The 24,655-nt window shown below is 41.6% G+C and overlaps 1 protein-coding gene across 2 annotated transcripts in view; it reads right to left on the bottom strand.

Annotated features, from left to right (window-relative positions):
* SCAPER (S-phase cyclin A associated protein in the ER) overlaps nucleotides 1-24,655 on the bottom strand; it is a 493,568-nt gene that overhangs the window by 15,416 nt on the left and 453,497 nt on the right. For both annotated transcript variants that reach the window (XM_060170191.1, XM_060170192.1), the window contains exon 29: nucleotides 24,199-24,348. In XM_060170191.1, coding sequence (XP_060026174.1) covers nucleotides 24,199-24,348 — 150 coding nt within the window. The remainder of the gene's footprint in view (nucleotides 1-24,198; nucleotides 24,349-24,655) is intronic.

Genomic DNA, 24,655 nt, shown 5'->3' with positions numbered 1-24,655 from the left:
AGGGACAACTTCCCCGGGAGAATGCACGGCATGCCTCATGATGCTGCAACGTCACGCCGGCCTCTGCCGCCGCAGGCTTGCCCCGCACTCCGTGCCCCTCCCTCCCCCCGGCCTGAGTGAGCCAGAGCCCCCGAATCAGTGGCTCCTTTAACCCCATCCTGTCTGAGCGAAGAACAGATGCCCTCCGGCGACCTACACGCAGAGGCGGGGCCAAATCCAAAGCTGAGCCCCTGGGAGCTGTGAGAACAAAGAAGAGAAAGGGAAATCTCTCCCAGCAGCCTCAGAAGCAGTGGATTAAAGCTCCACAATCAATCTGATGTACCCTGCATCTGTGGAATACATGAATAGACAACGAATCATCCCAAATTGAGGAGGTGGACTCTGAGAGCAAGATTTATTATTTTTTTTCCCATTTTCCTCTTTTTGTGAGTGTGTATGTGTATGCTTCTGTGTGAGATTTTGTCTGTATAGCTTTGCTTCCACCATTTGTCTGAGGGTTCTATCCGTCCATTTAAAAAAAAATTTTTTTTCTTAATAATTACTTTTTATTTTAATTATTTTATTTTACTTTATCTTCGTTCTTTCTTTCCTTCCTTCCCTCCTTTAGACAACGAATCATCACAAATTGAGGAGGTGGACTTTGAGAGCAAGATTTATGAGTTTTTCCCCTTTTCCTCTTTTTGTGAGTGTGTATGTGTATGCTTCTATGTGAGATTTTGTCTGTATAGCTTTGCTTCCACCATTTGTCCTAGGGCTCTATCCGTCCGTTGTTTTCTTTTTCTCTTAATAATAATTTTTTTATTTTAATAACTTTATTGTTTTATCTTACTTTACTTTATCTTCTTTCTTTCTTTTTTCCTTCCTTCCCTCCTTATTTCCTGCCTTCCTTCCTCCCTCCCTCCCTCCTTTCCTCCCTCCTTTCTTTCTATTTCTACTAATTGTTTCTTTCTACTTTTTCTCCCTTTTATTCTGAGCCGTGTGGATGAAAAGCTCTTGGTGCTGCAGCCAGGAGTCAGTGCTGTGCCTCTGAGGTGGGAGAGCCAACGTCAGGACACTGGTCCACAAGAGACCTCCCAGCTCCACATAATATCAAACGGCGAAAATTTCCCAGAGATCTCCATCTCAACACCAGCACCCAGCTTCACTCAACGGCCAGCAAGCTACAGTGCTGAACATCCTATGCCAAACAACTAGCAAGACAGGAACACAACCCTACCCATTAGCAGAGAGGCTGCCTAAAATCATAAGTCCATAGATACCCCAAAACACACCACCAGATGTGGACCTGCCCACCAGAAAGACAAGATCCAGCCTCATCCACCAGAACACAGGCACTAGTCCCCTCCACCAGGAAGCCTACACAACCCAATGAACCAACCTTAGCCACTGGGGACAGACACCAAAAACAACGAGAACTACGAACCTGCAGCCTGCAAAAAGGAGACCCCAAACACAGTAAGATAAGCAAAATGAAAAGACAGAAAAACACACAGCAGATGAAGGAGCAAGATAAAAACCCACCAGACCTAACAAATGAAGAGAAAATAGGCAGTCTACCTGAAAAAGAATTCAGAATAATAATAGTAAACATGATCCAAAATCTTGGAAATAGAATAGACAAAATGCAAGAAACATTTAACAAGAACCTAGAAGAACTAAAGCTGAAACAAACAATGATGAACAACACAATAAATGAAACGAAAAATACTCTAGATGAGATCAATAGCAGAATAACTGAGGCACAAGAACGGATAAGTGACCTGGAAGATAAAATAGTGGAAATAACTACTGCAGAGCATAATAAAGAAAAAAGAATGAAAAGAACTGAGGGCAGTCTCAGAGACCTCTGGGACAACATTAAACACACCAACATTCGAATTATAGGGGTTCCAGAAGAAGAAGAGAAAAAGAAAGGGACTGAGAAAATATTTGAAGAGATTATAGTTGAAAACTTCCCTAATACGGGAAAGGAAATAGTTAATCAAGTCCAGGAAGCACAGAGAGTCCCATACAGGATAAATCCAAGGAGAAATACGCCAAGACACATATTAATCAAACTGTCAAAAATTAAATACAAAGAAAGCATATTAAAAGCAGCAAGGGAAAAACAACAAATAACACACAAAGGAATCCCCATAAGGTTAACAGCTGATCTTTCAGCAGAAACTCTGCAAGCCAGAAGGGAGTGGCAGAATATATTTAAAGTGATGAAGGAGAAAAACCTGAAACCAAGATTACTCTACCCAGCAAGGATCTCATTCAGATTTGATGGAGAAATTAAAACCTTTACAGACAAGCAAAAGCTGAGAGAGTTCAGCACCACCAAACCAGCTTTACAACAAATGCTAAAGGAACTTCTCTAGGCAAGAAACACAAGAGAAGGAAAAGACCTACAATAACGAATGCAAAACAATTAAGAAAATGGGAATAGGAACATACATATCGATAATTACCTTAAATGTAAATGGACTAAATGCTCCCACCAAAAGACACAGATTGGCTGAATGGATACAAAAACAAGACCCATATATTTGCTGTCTACAAGAGACCCACTTCAGACCTAGGGACACATATAGACTGAAAGTAAGGGGATGGAAAAAGATATTTCATGCAAATGGAAACCAAAAGAAAGCTGGAGTAGCAATTCTCATAACAGACAAAATAGACTTTAAAATAAAGACTATTAGAAGAGACAAAGAAGGACACTACATAATAATCAAGGGATCAATCCAAGAAGATATAACAATTGTAAATATTTATGCACCCAACATAGGAGCACCTCAATACATAAGGCAAATACTAACAGCCATAAAAGGGGAAATCGACAGTAACACATTCATAGTAGGGGACTTTAACGCCCCACTTTCACCAATGGACAGATCATCCAAAATGAAAATAAATAAGGAAACACAAGCTTTAAATGATACATTAAACAAGATGGACTTAATTGATATTTATAGAACATTCCATCCAAAAACAACAGAATACACATTTTTCTCTAGTGCTCATGGAACATTCTCCAGGATAGAGCATATCTTGGGTCACAAATCAAGCCTTGGTAAATTTAAGAAAATCGAAATTGTATCAAGTATCTTTTCTGACCACAACGCCATGAGACTAGATATCAAGTACAGGAAAAGATCTGTAAAAAATACAAACACATGGAGGCTAAACAATACACTACTTAATAACGAAGTGATCACTGAAGAAATCAAAGAGGAAATTTAAAAATACCTAGAAACAAATGACAATGGAGACACGACAACCCAAAATCTATAGGATGCAGGAAAAGCAGTTCTAAGAGGGAAGTTTATAGCAATACAATCCTATCTTAAGAAACAGGAAACATCTCGAATAAACAACCTAACCTTGCACCTAAAGCAATTAGAGAAAGAAGAACAAAAAAACCCCAAAGTTAGCAGAAGGAAAGGAATCATAAAAATCAAATCAGAAATAAATGAAAAAGAAATGAAGGAAACAATAGCAAAGATCAATAAAACTAAAAGCTGGTTCTTTGAGAAGATAAACAAAAGTGATAAACCATTAGCCAGACTCATCAAGAAAAAAAGCGAGAAGACTCAAATCAATAAAATTAGAAATGAAAAAGGAGAAGTAACAACTGACACTGCAGAAATACAAAAGATCATGAGAGATTACTACAAGCAACTCTATGCCAATAAAATGGACAACCTGGAAGAAATGGACAAATTCTTAGAAATGCACAACCTGCCAAGACTGAATCAGGAAGAAATAGAAAATATGAACAGACCAATCACAAGCAGTGAAATTGAAACTGTGATTAAAAATCTTCCAACAAACAAAAGCCCAGGACCAGATGGCTTTACAGGCGAATTCTATCAAACATTTAGAGAAGAGCTAACACCTATCCTTCTCAAACTCTTCCAAAATATAGCAGAGGGAGGAACACTCCCAAACTCATTCTACGAGGCCACCATCACCCTGATACCAAAACCAGACAAGGATGTCTCAAAGAAAGAAAACTACAGGCGAATATCACTGATGAACATGGATGCAAAAATCCTCAACAAAATACTAGCAAACAGAATCCAACAGCGTATTAAATGGATCATACACCATGATCAAGTGGGGTTTATTCCAGGAATGCAAGGATCCTTCAATATATGCAAATAAATCAACGTGATACACCATATTAACAAACTGAAGGAGAAAAACCATATGATCATCTCAATAGATGCAGAGAAAGCTTTAGACAAAATTCAACACCCATTTATGATAAAAACCCTGCAGAAAGTAGGCATAGAGGGAACTTTCCTCAACATAATAAAGGCCATATATGACAAGCCCACAGCCAACATCATCCTCAATGGTGAAAAACTGAAAGCATTTCCACTAAGATCAGGAAGAAGACAAGGTTGCCCACTCTCACCACTATTATTCAACATACTTTTGGAAGTTTTAGCCACAGCAATCAGAGAAGAAAAGGAAATAAAAGGAATCCAAATCGGAAAAGAAGAAGTAAAGCTGTCACTGTTGGCAGATGACATGATACTATACATAGAGAATCCTAAAGATGCTACCAGAAAACTACTAGAGCTAATCAATGAATTTGGTAAAGTAGCAAGATACAAAATTAATGCACAAAAATCTCTGGCATTCCTATACACTAATGATGAAAAATCTGAAAGTGAAATCAAGAAAACAGTCCCATTTACCACTGCAACAAAAAGAATAAAATATCTAGGAATAAACCTACGTAAGGAGACAAAAGACCTGTATGCAGAAAATTATAAGACACTGATGAAAGAAATTAAAGATGATACAAGTAAATGGAGAGATATACCATGTTCTTGGATTGGAAGAATCAACATTGTGAAAATGACTCTAGTACCCAAAGCAATCTATAGATTCAATGCAATCCCTATCAAACTACCACTGGCATTTTTCACAAAACTAGAACAAAAAATTTAACAATTTGTATGGAAACACAAAAGACCCCGAATAGCCAAAGCAATCTTGAGAACGAAAAACGGAGCTGGAGGAATCAGGCTCCCTGACTTCAGACTATACTATAAAGCTACAGTAATCAAGACAGTATGGTACTGACACAAAAACAGAAAGATCAGTGGAACAGGATAGAAAGTCCAGAGATAAACCCACGCACATGTGGTCACCTTATCTTTGATAAAGGAGGCAGGAATGTACAGTGGAGAAAGGACAGCCTCTTCAATAAGTGGTGCTGGGAAAACTGGACAGGTACATGTAAAAGTATGAGATTAGATCACTCCCTAACACCATACACAAAAATAAGCTCAAAATGGATTAAAGACCTAAACGTAAGGCGAGAAACTATAAAACTCTTAGAGGAAAACATAGGCAGAACACTCTATGACATAAATCACAGCAAGATCCTTTTTGACCCACCTCCTAGAGAAATGGAAATAAAACCAAAAATAAACAAATAGGACCTAATGAAACTTCAAAGCTTTTGCACAGCAAAGGAAACCATAAACAAGACCAAAAGACAACCCTCAGAATGGGAGAAAATATTTGCAAATGAAGCAACTGACAAAGGATTAATCTCCAAAATTTATAAGCAGCTCATGCTGCTTAATAACAAAAAAACAAACAACCCAATCCAAAAATGGGCAGAAGACCTCAATAGACATTTCTCCAAAGAAGATATACAGACTGCCAACAAACACATGAAAGAATGCTGAACATCACTAATCATTAGAGAAATGCAAATCAAAACTACAATGAGATATCATCTCACACCAGTCAGGATGGCCATCATCAAAAAATCTAGAAACAGTAAGTGCTGGAGAGGGTGTGGAGAAAAGGGAACCCTCTTGCACTGTTGGTGGGAATGTAAATTGATATAGCCACTGTGGAGAACATTATGGAGGTTCCTTAAAAAACTACAAATAGAACTACCATATGACCCAGTAATCCCACTACTGGGCATATACCCTGAGAAAACTATAATTCAAAAAGAGTCATGTATCAAAATTTTCATTGCAGCTGTATTTACAATAGCCCGGTGATGGAAACAACCGAAGTGTCCATCATCAGATGAATGGATAAAGAAGATGTGGCACATATATACAATGGAATATTACTCAACCATAGAAAGAAATGAAATTGAGCTATTTGTAATGAGATGGATAGACCTAGAGTCTGCCATACAGAGTGAAGTAAGTCAGAAAGAGAGAGACAAATACCGTATGCTAACACATATATATGGAATTTAAGAAAAAAAAAGTCATGAATAACCTAGGGGTAAGACAGGAATAAAGACAGAGGTAGTAGAGAATGGACTTGAGGATATGGTGAGGGGGAAGGGTAAGCTGTGAGAAAGCGAGAGAGAGGCATGGACATATATACACTACCAAACGTAAAGTAGATAGCTAATGGGAAGCAGCCGCATAGCACAGGGATATCAGCTGGGTGCTTTGTGACCGCCTGGAGGGGTGGGATAGGGAGGGTGGGTGGGAGGGAGACGCAAGAGGGAAGAGATATGGGAACATATGTATATATATATAACTGATTCATTTTGTTGTAAAGCAGAAACTAACACACCATTGTAAAGCAATTATACTCCAATAAAGATGTTAAAAAAAGAAGTAAAAATAAAAATTTGCTTCACATACATGATAATTCTCCTGTACCTCATATTATAGTAGGTATTCATTTCTTAAGGCATCAAAAAATATATATTAAGTATAATTTAAGTTTTAGAAGACAGGAGACTGTAATATTTAAAAAATGAACACAAGTAGTTAATGTTTGTTCTTTTTTTAACATAACATATCTCTTCCCTCTTGCATCTCCTTCCCTCCCACCCTCCCTATCCCACCCCTCTAGGTGGTCACAAAGCACCAAGCTGATCTCCCTGTGTTATGCGCCTGCTTCCCACTAGCTATCTATTTTACTAGTTTGGTGGTGTATATATGTCCATGCCACTCTCTCACTTTATCCCAGCTTATCCTTCCCCCTCCACGTATCCTCAAGTCCATTGACACAGACCTACTAGAGAATGGAGTTAATGTTAAATAAACATCATGTTTTAAAGGTAGGTTTGGTCTTCTGCAAAATTCACTTATATGGGAACAGCTCATTCCCTGACCATACCAAAACCGTGACACTAAATAATAGAAATAAACTAGAAAAAGGTTCTGTGACAGTTTCTTGCCCTTCTCCAGATCCATCTATCCATCCATCCATCCCTCCAAGCATCCTAGACACAGCCATGGTGTACTATAGTAAAATCTCTCTCTCTCTAGAACTCACCTAATTCAAGGAAACAAAACAGAAAATGGTCATGTTCTGTCTTACCTACTGATACTCTGTGAATCCTGCTGATTTTGCTAAGATCTAAGAATGATCCTGAATTTCCCTCTTATTTAGGAGAAAGTTTTGCATTTTGTTTTATTTTTATTAGTTTTTTTTTTTTTTTTTTTTTCTCAGAATGTCCTCTGGCAAGCTTCTAAATACTTACGTCACTGGGACTCCAATCCTATGTCTGCCATGGACCAGAAGACAGAAACACACATATGGCCTGCCTGGCTCCAGATGCACGAGCAGTTGTTTAGGCAAAGACAGGCAGATGTGAATCTCCAGTTTTCAACACTCTTAAGACTATAAGCTCCATGGGAACAGGGGTTATGTCCCTTTTATTCACTGCTGTGTCCCCAGCATCTGGCATAGTGCCCAGCACAGTGCCTGACAAATTATAGGTGCTCAATAACCATCTGGGGAATGAATGAATGAGGACTGAGCTTTGGTTTCCAAACCTGACTTTAGGAGCCTATACCTTCCGCACCAGAGCCCTGGGCCTACTCTTCCCAGAGCCTTCAAGGTCCTCAGAGACACTGTCTTTGGACCTACAAGAACAGCTGACTGAGTACCTCAGCCAGCACCCTGTCCAATCCAATAGCCTCTTGGCACAAAGGTGCGGAGAGTAGGGCTAGGTGGGGCAGGGGTAGCGTCTTTCAGCAAGACTTGTGAGCTGATCAGTCAAGCCTAAGGCCAAACCACCTCCGTCGGCCAGGGTGGTAGGGTGAGTGGAATATGGGTCAGACAGAAATGTATACAAATAGTTAAATCTCACCAAGGCAAATTCTTTATGCTCAGGAATTCCCGTTTTGCTTTTTTCCATTTCTTGTCAGAGACAAGGTGTCCTCAACAAAGGGGCAAAAATAGGTGTCTAGACATCTAAATTCATTATAAGAGACAGCCAAAAGAGTCTGTAAATCATTGGAACAAAGAATATTTTTCTAGCAGAGCAGAAACAAAGTAGTTGTTGCATTCCTTCCCGCAAAACTGGTCCTGCTACAATGCTGAAGTGAAGAGGTAGCAGCCGCAGTGGCCAGGCCAGTGCACAAGCCTCTCTATCCACATTGCTTTTGACAAGTCTCATCACACCTGAAGCCCAGGCCCAGGAGAGGAACAATATGACAGGAGGGGCCTTGAGGCCAGTGACCTCTATGAATCATATAAAGAAACGGCATGCCCCAAACACACACACACACCTTGTTTCTCTAATCTCATGCCTTGGGGGTAGAGTAGGGAGGGTGTTGAAGTGGCTTTATTTAAATACCACATGAGAAAAGTTTTAAGAGTCTGTCCACATACATAATCAAATCAAATTCAGAGCAAAGAAACACAAAGATTCCCTTGGCTAGCACTGCAAACAAATTCCTCTCCTCCCAAGCTTGCTTCTGCCATAAGATAGATTTCTAGGCTGAGACTAAATGCAGAGATCTTAGCAGACTGTGTGGGAGGCAGGCCCTTTAAGCACTAGCCTTCTTGCTGGTGGTCCCAGGGATTCACTGCTGTCTAGCGCCAGCAGAGGGTCAAGGAGGAAGGAAAGAGGGGGAAGAAGGGAAGGAGGGAGGAAAGCAGCCAGGGGCACGAGGAGAGGCTAAAGCCAGTAGTTGGGGGCTTGGCCTCTCAGAGGCTTTGGAAACCAGGTGATCCTACAGAAACGAGGGCTTTCTTCATGTAGTAAAGGGTGAGTGGCTGTCCTGCAGTGTCCCTCCAGGGAAACTGGGTGAGAAGGCCCCTGAGCTGTGTTCCCTGCTTCCTATGGGTGACAGGCTGTGTGCTGAGTACCACCAGCAGAGGGGTGCAAAGGAGGCTTCTGGGCAGGCCTCCCCTTCAAACGCCACTCTGCTCCTGCAGGCGAGAATGATGCTTCAGAACCAGGGGCATCAGGTCCCAGTCCTGGGGTTCCAGTGTGGAAGTCCTGATGACCTCCACATACTGGAGTGACTTTCAGACGCAGGCTGAACATATCATCCTGCTGCTCTCCTCATCATCTCCTAGAGGATAAATCCCCAATTCTCAGCCCCACACGTAGGTCTCTTCATGACCTGGGCCTGGCCTGCTTCTTCACTCTTAGCTCTTATTCCTTCCACTACCTCCTAAGCTCCAGCCAGAATGAACAGTTTGCAGTTCCCTAAACCTTCCCAGGCTATTTTACATCTCAGTATCTTTGCTCATGGTCTTTCCTGTGCCTAGAATGTCTTTCCTACCTTACTACCTGGTAAGTATTTATTCCACTGTCAGATATCAGCTCAAGCACCAGCTCCACTGTGAAATACTTCTAAGAGGAAGCTCTAGCACCGATCCAGGTTTGTTTACTGTCTGTCTCTCCCTTTTCTCTTAGAATGTCAGCAACTTGAGAGCAGGGACTTAATCTGTTTTGTTTTTCTCTGTCTCCTGGGTGTCTAGAACAGTGCCTGGACCATTGCAGGCACTCGTTAAATGTTTGTGGAAGGAAGGAATGAGTCTCAGCACTGACAGCACTGCTCCTAGGCTGTGGGTTCCACAAAGACAAGATATGGGTTGTATTCATTTCTTTATCTCCCGGCACTTGGTTTGAGGTGGGGTGGGCATTTAGCAAAAGCTGATAAATGAGAGAAGGAATGAGTGATGAACGCTCATATGGACAGAAAGCTCATGATACGGGGCATTTCCCCAAGAATAAGTCACCTCCAGCCTTCTGTTCCATGTTAGAGCTTCTTTTTACTTCTTTCATGTTGTCTATTTTGTGAGGAGAGTTACCTTTTAAATGAAGCATGTTCCAAATTCCCTTCAAACACATCTTGTAGCACAAGAAGTGTGGGCTAGATTCTCTTAAAAACTTGGCTAACCCTAAAAGTCACAGATTCTATAATTGTCAGGGACTATACCCATACGTGCTTTTTCTGTTTTAATTTATGTTTGAGAAAGAACCTTGTCTAAAGAGCACAAACCTTGGAAATGATACAGACTCACTGTACCGTCATACATTTGAGGGACTACTTTATTTTGGATTTTTTGTTTATTTGCTTTATCTGTGTCCCATCTACCACAAGGTGGGGGGAGGGGAGAAGAGAGAAGGCTGGTCACAAAAAGTCCTAGATAATGTGCCAGGAGGCCTGGCTCCAGGGACTTGAGCAAGTCCTTCTCTTGTCTGGCAATGAAGGGAGTTGGACTAGATGATCTCTGAAGGTCTGTGAACTTGCAGAAATAATATAATCCTGTGCTATGAGCATTCACACACATAAGCACCTTTTGTTGACTATACCTGCACAGATATTACATTTAAATATGGTAAAAAAATAGTTAGAATATATTTTTCTTATGAATGAATGAAAAGTCTTCACACAAAACATGCTATCTCCACATTCTCAACTATTCTGATTTTCTAATCCAGCTTCTTTAAGAAAAGAGAACTTATAATCACACACACACAAACACACGAATACTGGCAAGATTATGTCCATTACAGACTAACAGGACATGTGTGGGGGGGGGTTGGGAGGTGGGTAGGTAGATGGACAGTATTTTATAATGCCCTAAAATACAAATATTCCAAGTGGGCTCTGGACCGTTCCTGTGAGGAGAACTTGGGTCAAACCTTCTTCACCATGGAGCCTTTGGGTGGTGTAAGAACAACAGCAGGGTTAATAAATGCAGAGCACAGCCTGATAGATTTTTCTGGTCACATCCTAACAGCAGCCAGAGAGCATGGATGCATTCCATGGAGCATTTATGGACTCACTAGCACCAGTCTATGACAATTTTATTTAATCATAAAAATATAATAGTAGTCAAATCTTTTTGTAGTTTCAGTTTACTGCTTTCTCAAGTGAAATAAATGGTCTCTCAGATTTCTTTTACTTTCATCTCTCTGCTCTAAGTACAGTAGGATAAGGTTCCAATTAAGGCCCATTAAATGTTCACGTTGATTCATGTGAGGCATTTTCCAGTTTCTTTTCCTAACACAATCTCAGTGTACCTCTGAGTTACCTCTGTGGTGTGTTTTCAGTTTAGCAGTTGCCCATATAGAAGAGAATTATTCGGGTGTGAGGTCTCCCTTCCTCCTATTTCTGCAGCCCAAAATGGTGAGTAGAGATTCTCCTTCATTGCATTCCACACAAGCATATGTTTATCACCTGTCAGGTACATCCAGATGAACTACACATGCCCCTTGGGAAGGGGAGCTGGCAGCTGGCCAGAGCAGACTGACCCTCCCAACCTCTCTTTGCAGCTGTGCTGGAGCGGCATGGTGAGTGGCAGCCCAGAGACCCCTACAGGGGGACCTCCTGGTGCTTCTACATCTTTTGGGCCCATGGAGACACACAGAGTTCTCTTCAGTTTCTCAACAGATGGGGATACACGCTTTGACGGCAGAGATGGCCTAGCTAAGGTGATATCAAGTGTCAGAGCTGACTGAGTGGATGCTCCAGGGATTTTCCTATTAAGAGCAGGGAATGTGGAGGCTGACAACGATAGTTTCAATAACATCATAGTCAACACTTGCTCCCAGCCAGGGAATGTGCTAACACTATGCGCATGATCAAATTTAATCTACACAACAACCCTATGAGGTGTTATCGATGTTATCCCCACTTTATAGGTGAGGAAACTGGCACCAGGAATGTAAGGGGTTTGACCAGGATCACAGAGCTAGTAAGTGGTATAGTTGTGACCATAGGTCACCTGGCTGCAGAGCCCATGTTCCTCTCATCATGCTATAGAAACATACTACCAACTCCTTAAAGCAGAGACCAGCCCATGGCTACCATGACAGAACTCTTGCACACTAGGGTCTCTGACGAGGTGTGCATTATCTGACGGCAGACCAAAGGTGCATAATCCCAAAGGAATTACATACACATGAAGAGATTTAGGAAAAATATTTTAAAATCCCCCCAGGAAACTTGCTATTAAATGAATGATATGGTGATTTGGGGGTCTTTAAGTGTAGATTTTCCCAGTGTGTGCTTTCAGAGTGAGGCATACCTGCCAAAAAGCCTTTTTTTTTTTTAACCAAATCATAACAAGTCAGTGTAGATTTGCTGTGACAATGCCACCAACTTGATAAGCAAATACCCCAAAGACATCCACTCTCACAGCTGAGAGTCAAACTTGGGGCCTATGTAATAAGGATGACATTTAACCTTCACAACAATCCTGTGAGTTAGGACTTCTTGGCTCTATGTTACAGCTGGGGAAAGCGACACTCAGGGTAACCTGCCCAAGTTCATCACTCAAGTGAGAGGAGGGTCTAGGACGTGAACCTAAGTCTGCCTCCAAAGCTTTCTCTCACACACCGCTGTTTTCTCAAATGCAGGATTTGCCAAACCTTAAGCACAGTGGTTTCATTTGGATCTCAGAACTACTGGCTCCAGCAAAAGCAAAACTAAGAAGTTTCTTTTAGAATAAATTCAAAGATAAACAACTTATAGTGCCAAAGAAATGGCTCTTAAATTTTTAGCTGAAAGTCAGTTCAGGAGGTTTGGTCACTAAAACAGAAGTGCTGTATCCTTCAAAATCTGGGGCCATTTTATCCTTTCCTGCAGTATTATGCCTAAGAAGAGATGTATTATCTCAACATCCAATAATTCATTCAACAAATATTAAGTAATTACTCTGTGCCAGGCACTGCTGTAGGCACTGCAGACAAAGGCGCTGTTCTCAAGATACTAACATTCTAGTAGGATGGGGTGGGAGCGGGGAGACAGGCAAAATAAATAAATGTCAAGGGCGGGTAATAAGTATATGAATAAAAATAGAGCAAGGTAAAGGGGAAACAGTAACCATGGGTCTGATACACTATTTTAGATACTGTGATCATGATAACATGACATCTGAGAAAAAAACCTTTGAAACACCCCCACCTCCCAAACCATGCTGATTTCTGAGGGAAAAGATTCCCAGGTAGAAAACAGCAAGAACAAAGGTTTGACATGAGAGGTGTGTTTGTAGAAGAGCAAGGAGACCAGCATGGCTATAGTGGAGTACTTGCGATTACTGCAATCAGAAATGAAGATTATTAAATTCAAGTACTTATGTTGGTCTGGACATGACTTCCCACTTCACCTTAGAATTATATATTTGTCCTCCATCAGAGCTGGAAGGGCCCTTGGGAGTACCCAGCCTAACTCTGGGTAAAGCACAGAGAAGGGCAGTGACTTGCCCAGCGTCACACAGCTGTACAGCTGTGAGAGGACCCAGCCATCCTGACTGCTGCACTAGTATTTGTTCCTTGGTGCTGGGCTTTTTGTGACTGATGAGGATCTCATATAAGATTTCCTATCTCAGGACAGGTGTTTTCTCTGTGATTACAGATTAAGTCTTTATAGTCTATCTCAGTGATTTATTAAAAAGGTCCCTCTATGACCAAACACCAAGGCAGGACCAGAAACAATTAGATTCACCACTGGTCATGAGTTAAACTTTGACAAAATATCCCTTCTGGCCTCATTTTCCACCCCATTAGAAGATTTCCAAGGGAGCAAAGGATGACTGACATGACCTGGCAGTAGGGTTCAGCTCTGGACCTTGTTCACAGGATCAGGGTTTGGGCACCTGGAGAATAGGGTGCTGACAGCTTATTGCTTGGCTTCCCCTTGTGCATCTCCTGCTGCTCTGCTCAGTCTTGGGATGGAGCTCAGAAGGAGATGATTAACTTCATGGCATCTTGCGGCTAAACTAAGCCCTCACAGTGACCCTACCCATGCTCTTGGTCTCACTTCCACTGCTGAAGGCGCTTAGTGGGTTCCCAACTTTTTATAGGAGAGTGGAGATGAAACTATGGTTAGCTTTCAATTTCAAAGTTTCAATGTTAGATTTCCTGACAGTTATTTTACTGGAGTGTTCTGAATCTGAGCTCCCCCAAAATGAGAAACTGAGAAGACTGGTGAAGGAAGGATAGTTTACCTGTACAATTGTGTTTTTTTCCAATCACTATGCCAGAATTATGAATTCAGCCTACTGCTGAATCAGGTGTATTATTTAGTGCCATAAAGATGATGGTAACAGGGCCATCAGGGATAGCAACAGCTGCCTTTCTTGAACATTCACTATGAGTCAGGGCCTTTATTGTCTCACTTAATTCACACAACAATGTGAGAAGTAGTGGTATTATGTCCTTCATTTCACAGATGAGGAAACCGAAGCTCACAGCTCAGTAACTTGACCAAACCAAGGTCACAGTGCTAGGAAAGAACAGAACACGGATTTCAAAGCCAGCTGACTTCAGAGCCTATGCTCTATGTCACGGAGGTGTGACATCTGACTTTTAGTACTATCAGAGATCAAGTTCAAAACCTCAATTGCTGACTGACTCAAGAAGTGAATCCATTCAGGTGCCACCTTAACTATCGCTGTATCAACCACAAGCAGGGGGATCCATGGGATTATAGTGAGCCACGAATTAGGACACAATCCTGTACAAAGAGGGAGAAGAATGTTCCTTTCTCAGTTAAGTGCTACAAGTATACCTGGCCAGCATTAGTCTTGGGTGGTGAAGGCTTCCATCTGAGAGCTCAGTGGAGGCTCCCTTGCGGAGGCTGCCATTTACTCCAGCTGATTCCCTGGCAATGAAACCACCGGGTCAAGGAGGGAGTTCCTTATAACTTCTCAGGTGGTTTTTGGAGTTAAAAGGTACTTGGTACGAGCTCATGGTACTTCAAACTACCCTTGTGTTGGAAAAGAGAGATGAGGACACCAAAGAGATGAGGGAAGTAAAAGGTATCTTTTATTTGGATTCTGTGACATTGGTGACTTTTAATACAAGCAGCCAAAATTGCTAACTGGCAAATTTCTCCATTCTAATATCAGCCAGGTCACACACTAGAAGTCTTAGAATAAATCTTTAGGCAGGGGACTTCTCTGGTGGCGCAGTGGTTAAGAATCCACCTGCCAATGCAGGGGACACGGGTTCAGTCCCTGGTCCGGGAAGATCCCACATGCTGCGGAGCAGCTAAGCCTATGAGCCACAACTACCAAGCCTGTGCTCTAGAGCCCACGAGCCACAACTACTGAGCCCACGTGCCACAACTGCTGAAGCCCGTGTGCTTAGAGCCTATGCTCTGTAACAAGAGAAGCCACCGCAATGAGAAGCCCATGCACCGCAACGAAGAGTAGCCCCTCCTCGCCGCAACTAGAGAAAGCCCGCATGCAGCAACGAGGACCCAATGCAGCCAAAAAGAAATAAATCAATAATTAAAAAAAAAATCTTTAGGCAGAAGTTACTATTATTTTTGCGGTACGCGGGCCTCTCAATGTTGTGGCCTCTCCCGTTGCAGAGCACAGGCTCCGGATGCGCAGGCTCAGCGGCCATGGCTCACAGGCCTAGCCGCTCCGCGGCACGTGGGATCCTCCCAGACCGGGGCACGAACCCATGTCCCCTGCATCGGCAGGCGGACTCTCAGCCACTGCGCCACCAGGGAAGCCCCAGAAGTTATTTTTAATTAGGAAATTTATTATTCTACTTTTGGGAAAAACCCCATATTTTTCTTTGGTGCTGTAATACTGAGAGTAACTCCAAAATGGTTATACTGTTGAAGTTCTTCGGCTCTGCCTTAGACATGATACATTTTTATTTTGTGAAAGGAACTGTACCTGTCGCACAAAGAAAGAAAATACAGAAAGCTGACGTTTGTGTGACAGCTAGAGAATAAGCTGCCAACACTGGGAGAACAGAAAGGCCTTGAATGCTGGAGTTTCCACTTTGAGCCCACCACAGCAGAGTCCATTCTTGGACTTGGATGGGGCTGGGGGAGTTTACCAAATGCGTGTGACCTAGGACCATCTGCCTTTGAGAAAGACAAAGAGTAAAGTAAGAATGTGTGAGCAGGAATTAGGCCACCTCTGAAAGTTCTAAAGGCTACAACGGAGCTCTGGAAAACCGCCACTCTTAAAACACAACTCTGTGTCCCTCACTTGTAGATGGTATACAACTGGGAAACTGCCCTGTTTTTGTTTTCAGGGAAACATCTGAGGTGAGTACAACAGATACATTTTAGGACCATTTAGTCAATTAACGTTTGGATTGTCTTATTAAGCCATCAAACTACAAAAGACTTGGAAAACGCATGTCACACAGCTCAGGCAGAATCTAGTTTCAAGAGCTTCAGTGTCCAGCTTACTCGCAGGTTCTGATCTCCCCCAGACACATTAGGGAACCTTTGGTGCAGTGCCGAGCAGATGATTACATGATCTGCATGACTCTCTACAGAGAAGCTGATGGGGGGAGGGTGGGCCAACGGGATCCTTCCTACTTTCAACTATCACAGGAGACTCCGGCTCTGATTGCTGGAATCTATGGGGTCTTTCCAAATGAAAAAGTCAGTCACTGACTACAATGAATATGCAAAGGTGCTTATTCCCAATACAGTAATATGCAGGCAGTCAAATCATCTGTCATTCAAGTTAATTTAATTATCAGACCACATTTAATTATCAAATATAAAATGTAAATAAAGTGAAGGTCTGACAGCCCATACTAATTATGTTCATTATAATAATTAAATGGGAAGGAACGCAGAGTCATGAAAGTACCATAAAAGACAAGGAAGCTTTTGATTAAAAAGAATATTTTAATTAGAAACTGCAGCCCTATAGGAAACAGATGATTGGTTCTATCAAGGATGGGGCATTACTTTTATTATCCAGGTTTCTCTTCTAAAGTCATCTTTAGTATCATGGGGCTCAGTCCTTCCAGTTAATAGACTAAATGGTGGCAAATAAAAAGTGCCAATCCTTTATGCAAAGCAGTTTCCTAATAAAACAGCCTTAGGCTGCAGCAGGAGTTCAGGATCTCCTGTCTTATAAAGACACAAGCTGGAAATAAAGGATCCTCTGTGGACAAACAGGCACTGAAAATTAACATGACTTCTGCTTAATGATATGGAAAGATGAAATGAATTGAGCATCATAATTTCTCCTCTGAAATTTCTCTGATTTAAAGTAAGTGGCATGAGGTTAAATAAATTCACTTTCACAAGAACAGAAGTGAGGTGGAAAGGGCACTAACTGGACTGCCAATCAGGAGGTTGGGCTCTGCCAGTTCTTGCTTGGCAATTCCTTTTCCTTCTCTGAGCCTCAATTTCTCCATCTACAGTATGAGGGAGCCGGACTAGGTATCTCAGGGCCCTTCCAGGATGAAGGCTCCATGAAACTGTGATTGAAACTGGAATGAGAGCTTAAAACTGCACTTCCATATCCCTCAGGAAATGCTCACTTGGCAAATTACTGGGTTTTGGAGGGAGCAGAAAGGGGATTTAGAATGAAAATAAACAATCAACTTTTTAGTTATAGAAAACTCCCCAGTTCTACTGGGATATGAGCAGTTATCATTAAGTAAGCTTGAGGCTATTTCCCCTACCCTTCCCTTGCCATGCAGCCTGATGGGCATGGAGCCCAGCCACGGATGGTGAGCATGGCTGTTTGGTGCAGGTGAAACTACTGTGGCTAGAGACGGCATCACACAGCAAGGACACTAACATCTCACCTGTAAGTCTCTGCTTGTGAGTGTCTGCCAGTGGACCCCCCTGTATTAAAATAGGAGAACCAATGTATATTCAGCTTTTAAGGATGAGCTGCCATGGAGTGGGCAAGCAGCTCATGAAGCTATCTGGTACTGAAAGAATCTGGAGTAGGGCAAGGAGGATCTAAAAAACCACAATATGTCTCCATAAAATCAGAATGCTGGTCTGTGGTTCTAATCTCAGCCATTAAAATATCACAGACTCACGGAGCTCAAAGGAGAGATGATCTAGGACAATCCTAGGTCATCCTAGATCATCATTTGAAAAAAAAAAAAGGGCTTCCCTGGTGGCGCAGTGGTTGGGAATCCGCCTGCCAATGCAGGGGACATGGGTTCGAGCCCTGGTCCGGGAAGATCCCACATGCCACGGAGCAACTAAGTCCGTGAGCCACAACTACTGGGCCCGTGTGCTGCAACTACTGAAGCCCATGCGCCTAGAGCCCGTGCTCCGCAACAAGAGAAGCCACCGCAATGAGAAGCCCACATACCGCAACGAAGACCCAACACAGCCAAAAATAAATAAATGAATAAATTTATAAAAGAAACAAACAAACAACAAAAATAAAAACCTACAACATTTTTTTGGTGGTAAAATATGGATAACATATAATTTACCATTTTAACCATTTTTAAGCCTACCATTCTCAATGGCATTAAGTACATTCACAATATTGTGCAACCATCACCACTATCCATTTCCAGAACCAAGCTATTGGGTTGGCCAAAGAGGTTTGTTTGTTTTTTGCCATAAGATGGCTCTAGTAGTGCTTAGTTGTCTTTAACTTTATTCGAAACAATTTTGTTAGATTGTATTGTGACAGCTGTCATATCAGAGTGCATTTTAAAACAATTATCAAAATTGGTGGATTTTTGTGTAGCCATTTTAATATTGAAGATGGAAGGAAAAAAGCAACATTTTCAGCATATTATGTTTTATTATTTCAAGAAAGGTAAAAATGCAACTGAAACACACAAAAAATATTTGTGCAGTGTATGGAGAAGGTGCTGTGACTGATCAATCGTGTCAAAAGTGGTCTGCGAAGTTTCGTGCTGGAGATTTCTCACTGGACGATGCTCCACAGTCGGGTAGACCAGTCGAAGTTGATAGCGATCAAATCGAGACATTAACTGAGAACAATCAACCACACAGGAGATAGCCAACATACTCAAAATATCCAAATCAAATGTTGAAAATCATTTGCACCAGCTTGGTTATGTTCATCGCTTTGATGTTTGGGTTCCACATAAGTTATGAGAAAAAACCCTTCTTGACCATATTTCCACATGCGATTCTCTACTTAAACATAACAAAAACATTCCATTTTTAAAACAAATTGTGATGGGTGATGAAAAGTTGACACTGTACAATAATGTGGAACGGAAGAGATCATGGGGCAAGTGAAATGAACCACCACCAACCACACCAAAGGCTGGTCTTCATCCAAAGAAGGTGATGTTGTGTATATGGTGGGATCGGAAGGGAGTCCTCTATTATGAGCTCCTTCTGGAACACTGAACGATTAATTCCAACAAGTACTGCTCCCAATTAGACCAACTGAAAGCAGTACTTGACGAAAAGCATCCGGAATTAGTCTACAGAAAACGCATAATCTTCTATCAGGATAACGCAAGACTGCATGTTTCTTTGATGACCAGGCAAAAACTGTTACAGCTTGGCTGTGAAATTCTGATTCATCCACCTTATTCACCAGACATTGCACCTTCGGATTTCCATTTATTTCGGTCTTTACAAAATTCTCTTAAGGGAAAAAATTTCAATTTCCTGGAAGACTGTATAAGGCACCTTGAACAGTTCTTTGCTCAAAAAGATTAAAAGTTTTAGGAAGATAGAATTATGAAGTTGCCTGAAAAATGGCAGAAGGTAGTGGAACAAAACAGTGAATACATTGTTCAATAAAGTTCCTGGTGAAAATGAAAAATGTGTCTTAGTTTTACCTTAAAACCGAAGGAACTTTTTGGCCAACCCAATACCTCTTTGTATGGTCAAAAAAGAGTCATGTACCAAAATGTTCATTGCAGCTCTATTTACAATAGCCCGGAGATGGAAACAACCTAAGTGCCCATCACCGGATGAATGGATAAAGATGTGGCACATATATACAATGGAATATTACTCAGCCATAAAAAGAAACGAAATTGAGCTATTTGTAATGAGGCGGATAGATCTAGAGTCTGCCATACAGAGTGAAGTCAGAAAGAGAAAGACAAATACCGTATGCTAACACATATATATGGAATTTAAGAAAAAAAAATGTCATGAAGAACCTAGGGGTAAGACAGGAATAAAGACACAGACCCACCAGAGAACGGACTTGAGGATATGGGGAGGGGGAAGGGTAAGCTGTGAGAAAGCGAGAGAGAGGCATGGACATATATACACTACCAAACGTAAGACAGATAGCTAGTGGGAAGCAGCCGCATGGCACAGGGAGATCAGCTCGGTGCTTTGTGACCACCTGGAGGGGTGGGATAGGGAGGGTGGGAGGGAGGGAGACACAAGAGGGAAGAGATATGGGAACATATGTATATATATAACTGATTCACTGTTATAAAGCAGAAACTAACACACCATTGTAAAGCAATTATACCCCAATAAAGATGTTAAAAAAAAATGCTCAAGCCTCAAGAGGGAAAATTATTTATCTAAGATCCTGCAGCTAGTGGCAGAGCTGAGGTTAGAGCCCAGGCCTTCTATTTGCTAGATTATGGTCCACTTTGTGCTCATAAAACACACTCATTTACACTTTCCCAGGATCTTTACGTGTCTTCCCCACGTAAGGCACACAGATATGTCCCAGAAGCATTCAGAGTTGCAGAATGGCAGCTTCTCAGTGTACTGTCTAGGTAAATGGGCATCATCTTCTAAACCCTCCACCCCTGCCCAAGAAATACTTCAGAGATCACTGGTAGAATGGGCCGGTGATACATTTAATTTTCTTAAGCAATGTGAAATGAAAAGAACACTGAGCTGGGCTTTGCAAGACCTGTGTTCTAGTCCTGGTATTTAAGCAATTCTTTATGTCATTTCAGGGGGCTCATTTCACCTCTCTGAGTCCAGATTCTGCACCTGTCTGTGAGGTGGGAGTAATTCCTCTGCCTTACAGCCTCAATGAAGTGCTAATGAGGTCCAAGAGGCCACAGATGGGGCAAGCAGTATAAAGAATTCTACAAATACCAGAGGTTATGCTTTAGAAAAGCACCTCCATAAGGTGCAATGTCTCAGTGTTTGACAATTACTATCATTTCTATCAATTTCTGATTTCTTCTCTACTTTTTGTCATATTCTTTCTTTTCACAGATTGTTGCATTTCAGCAATTGCCTGAGGACTGAACTGACTTCTCTGACCTTCTACCTTCCACCAAATCAGAAGTGGATGTCCAGTTAGGATTCAATCCCTCTGGGAGGCAAGGTGTCGAGAAAGGAGGTCTGGCCTTTTTTACTTTTCTAATTTCTTCCTCTCAACAATTACCTCTAAACCCCACAGCTTCTTCCCCAACTGAGAAGCCATAGGGTCTCTGTCTCCTCCTTGGATTGCTTGCTGCTCTCTCTGCCCATTTAATCTGCTTTCTTCCTGTCCCAACATGCCCAGTCTTTACTTTGCCATCAGGTCCACGTCAGTTCTAACATGCCATTTCCAAATACCAGTTCCCCCGACCCCATTTCTCATTGACTCTGGTGAGCCCAGAGATACTTAGAGTGTGTGTTTTATCTATAGGAGAGGATTAGTCTGTGGTCCGGCAACAGCAGAAAATCTCTCTGAAATCCTACACGGTTCTGAGTTCAGTAAATTCATCACAACAGAGTTGGTTTAAGCAAAGAGCTTCAACCATCCCTAAACATGGGTGTGCTGAAGAAACTGAACTTTTTGCTGTAGAACTGTACAGCAAAATATTATCACACACACAAATTACTTACCTCTTTATAAGTGCAGTAGATAGTGTCATGATAAATGGTAAACGACTTAACAGGAAATTGTGAGGTAAACCATGGGCTGTCTACACAAGATAAAGCCACGCAGCCATTAAGAACTGTATTCACAAAGAAGGATTATGATATAATGTTAAGTGTACAAAGCAGGATAGGAGTGTATATACCATATGACCTCAGCTATGTAAAAATATTCATAGAGGGCTAAGGAGTGGGTGAAGTGAGTGAAGGTGGTCAAAAGGCACAAACTTCCAGTTATAAGGTAAATAAGTTCTGGTGATGTAATGTACAGCATGGTGACTGAAGTTAACAATACTGTATTGTATATTTGAAAGCTGCTGAGAGTAGATCTTAAAAGTTCTCATCACAAGGAAAAAAATTTTAACTATGTGAGGTGATGGCTAACTAAATTTACTGTGCTAATCATTCTGCAACATATAAATATATCAAATCTTCACACTGTACACACTTAAAAATAAGACAGTGTTACATGTTAATTATATCTCAATAATATTAACTGGCAAAAATATTCACAGAAAAGAGACTGTAAGGAACCTGCCAAAATGGTAACAGTGACTATCTCAACAGTGAGATCAGGGATAACTGTGACTCCTCCTCCTTCTTTACACTTCCTATCTTTTTCATGATGAGTAAGAAACACTTTTGTAATCAGAAAAATAAAAACAAACTTTTAGAGGGAAACAAAATGCAGTTTAGTAGGTCAAATGGACACACATGAAGAAAAGAAAACCACACAGGAGATTTCGCTCAACTTTCCTTCCTTGAGTAGCTTGTAAGAGACTCGTGGACCTGCTGGGCTTAGTCCACGGAAACGACAAAGCATCAGTACCTGAGAGAGCACTGCGTGAGTGCTCCTGTGGCGGAAGGTGAGAAAGATCTGCCCTTCTGGCAACGAGGTCTGCGAAAGGGGAATTTTTCTACGTATGACGCTTCTTCTGGCAAGGGTCCACATTTTCTACATTTTAATCATGGAAATCTTTCTAGAATGGACTTCATATTCCTTAGCCTTCTTAAAGGGAATGCACAGAACATACATTTTGCCTCCATGCTCACTCAGGGTCTGCACGGGGGGCATCAACAATCATCCAGGGAAATCAAATACAGGGCTTAGTGTCCCTCTGAAACCAGATAGCTACAATTTTTTTTTTCTTTTCTTTTTTGGCCGTGCCACGCGGCACGCAGGATCTTAGTTCCCTGACCAGCAATCAAACCAACGCCCCCTGCAGTGGAAGCGCAGAGTCTTAACCGCTGGACAGCCAGGGAAGTCCCAGATGGCTACAATTTCTGAGGTCTTGTGCTTGTCTTGTTGTTTTCTATCCTCTTTCTCCTTATCAGATAGGCAGTTGCAGCTCTCAGTGTGTAGGTTCTCACCTTGTATTTGGCTCTGGCACTACAGCTATCTCCTTCCTTCTTCCGCCCTGGTCTAGTTTACTGCAGGCTAATAAACCTAGTAAGCACACTTATTAGTGAGTTGCCTAAAATAAAAATCAGTAAGCTTAGAGTGAGGGTTAAGGGCTGTTCATAGGCCTTTTTCTCAGCTATAATCCACATAATTAAGGTTGCTGAATATGAGGCTTTAGATAACTGAGGTAGTCAGGAATTACAATTTGATGTGTTAGTTATGCCATGACTCTGTTTTTAAAAATAAAGATAACAACCTAAATGGAAAACGAATTTGAAAAAGAATAGATACATGTATATGTATAACACTTTGCTGTACACCTGAAAATATCACAACATTGTTAATCAACTATACTCCAATATAAAATAAAAAGTTAAAAAAGGGTAAAGTGCTTTATTATTGTTATTTTTAAAATAAAATCTGTAACACAGATTTCCCAACTTTTTAAAGCAACAGAACCCTATTTACAAATGAAATCTTGCTTAGAAACCGAATAATCAAAATAGTTAAAAGCAAAACTACTCTGGGTGATTCAAGGGGGTAAGGCCCAAGCCCTGCCTTCTCAGGCTCCCCTCCAACACCATCTGGCACCCTCTTAAGCACCTAGGCAGAAGCCAAAGACCAAGAGCAGTTTCATAAAGCACCAGGCTAATGCTATAATATTTGCAAAGTAACCCAAGTTGAAAGATGTAATCTATTTCATTAAAACAACCACAAAAAAATATGAATAAAGCATCAGGATCTATGTGGTAAGGGAGTAGATGCTTCTGTGTGGCTTAAGAAGAACATTTTATTAAAAATATCTTATTGTTATAGCTTTAAGAGGAAGTCCTAGTGCTGGTCTAGTGCTGATCAAATCTCTTTGGAGAGAAGTCAGAGGCATATCCCTGGAGCCTGGTTAAAGGGCCTCACACAGGACAGATGGGTTCCAGCAGGCTAGCCTGCCTTTTCTCACTCCAATACCTCACACTCTCAGTGCTGGGGAAGCAGTGTGAGGAACTTTCCTGTGCCTCTTACCTGGTTATCTGGGTGGTTGACAGTGAAGTAGCCCACACAGACGATGACCTCATGAAGGAGGCTTTCGCAGGAGACGTGGCTGCAGTGGCCCAGTAGGGAGCTGGCGATGTGCCGGAATGCAAGGGACAAGCCCTCTGCCCCTACAATAGACTAACAAAGACAAGGAGCAGTTAGAACTCCCCAGCCCAGGGACAGCCAGGGCTGCAAATCACAAAACACACCTGGGCCCTGTGCACCTTCTGCCATGATGCCAGAAAAGCATATGAAATTTCTAGAGCACTGTGCTTAACAGTTCAGTTCAGGGATTCCTGCTCCAATAAACAACCATAATAAATGCAACGTTTAAACTGAAAAAAAAAAAAAAAAAAAAAAACAGAAAATAAAGCATAGCAGACCAAATGCCTGTACTACGTGGATCAAGACACTATTCACCTAAAGCATGAGTATTTATCCCATT

The sequence above is a fragment of the Lagenorhynchus albirostris genome, chromosome 1, assembly GCF_949774975.1.
Source record: "Lagenorhynchus albirostris chromosome 1, mLagAlb1.1, whole genome shotgun sequence".
Lineage (NCBI taxonomy): Eukaryota > Metazoa > Chordata > Mammalia > Artiodactyla > Delphinidae > Lagenorhynchus > Lagenorhynchus albirostris.
Note: the sequence above shows the minus strand (reverse complement) of the source record. Positions and strands in the feature narration are given on the sequence as shown.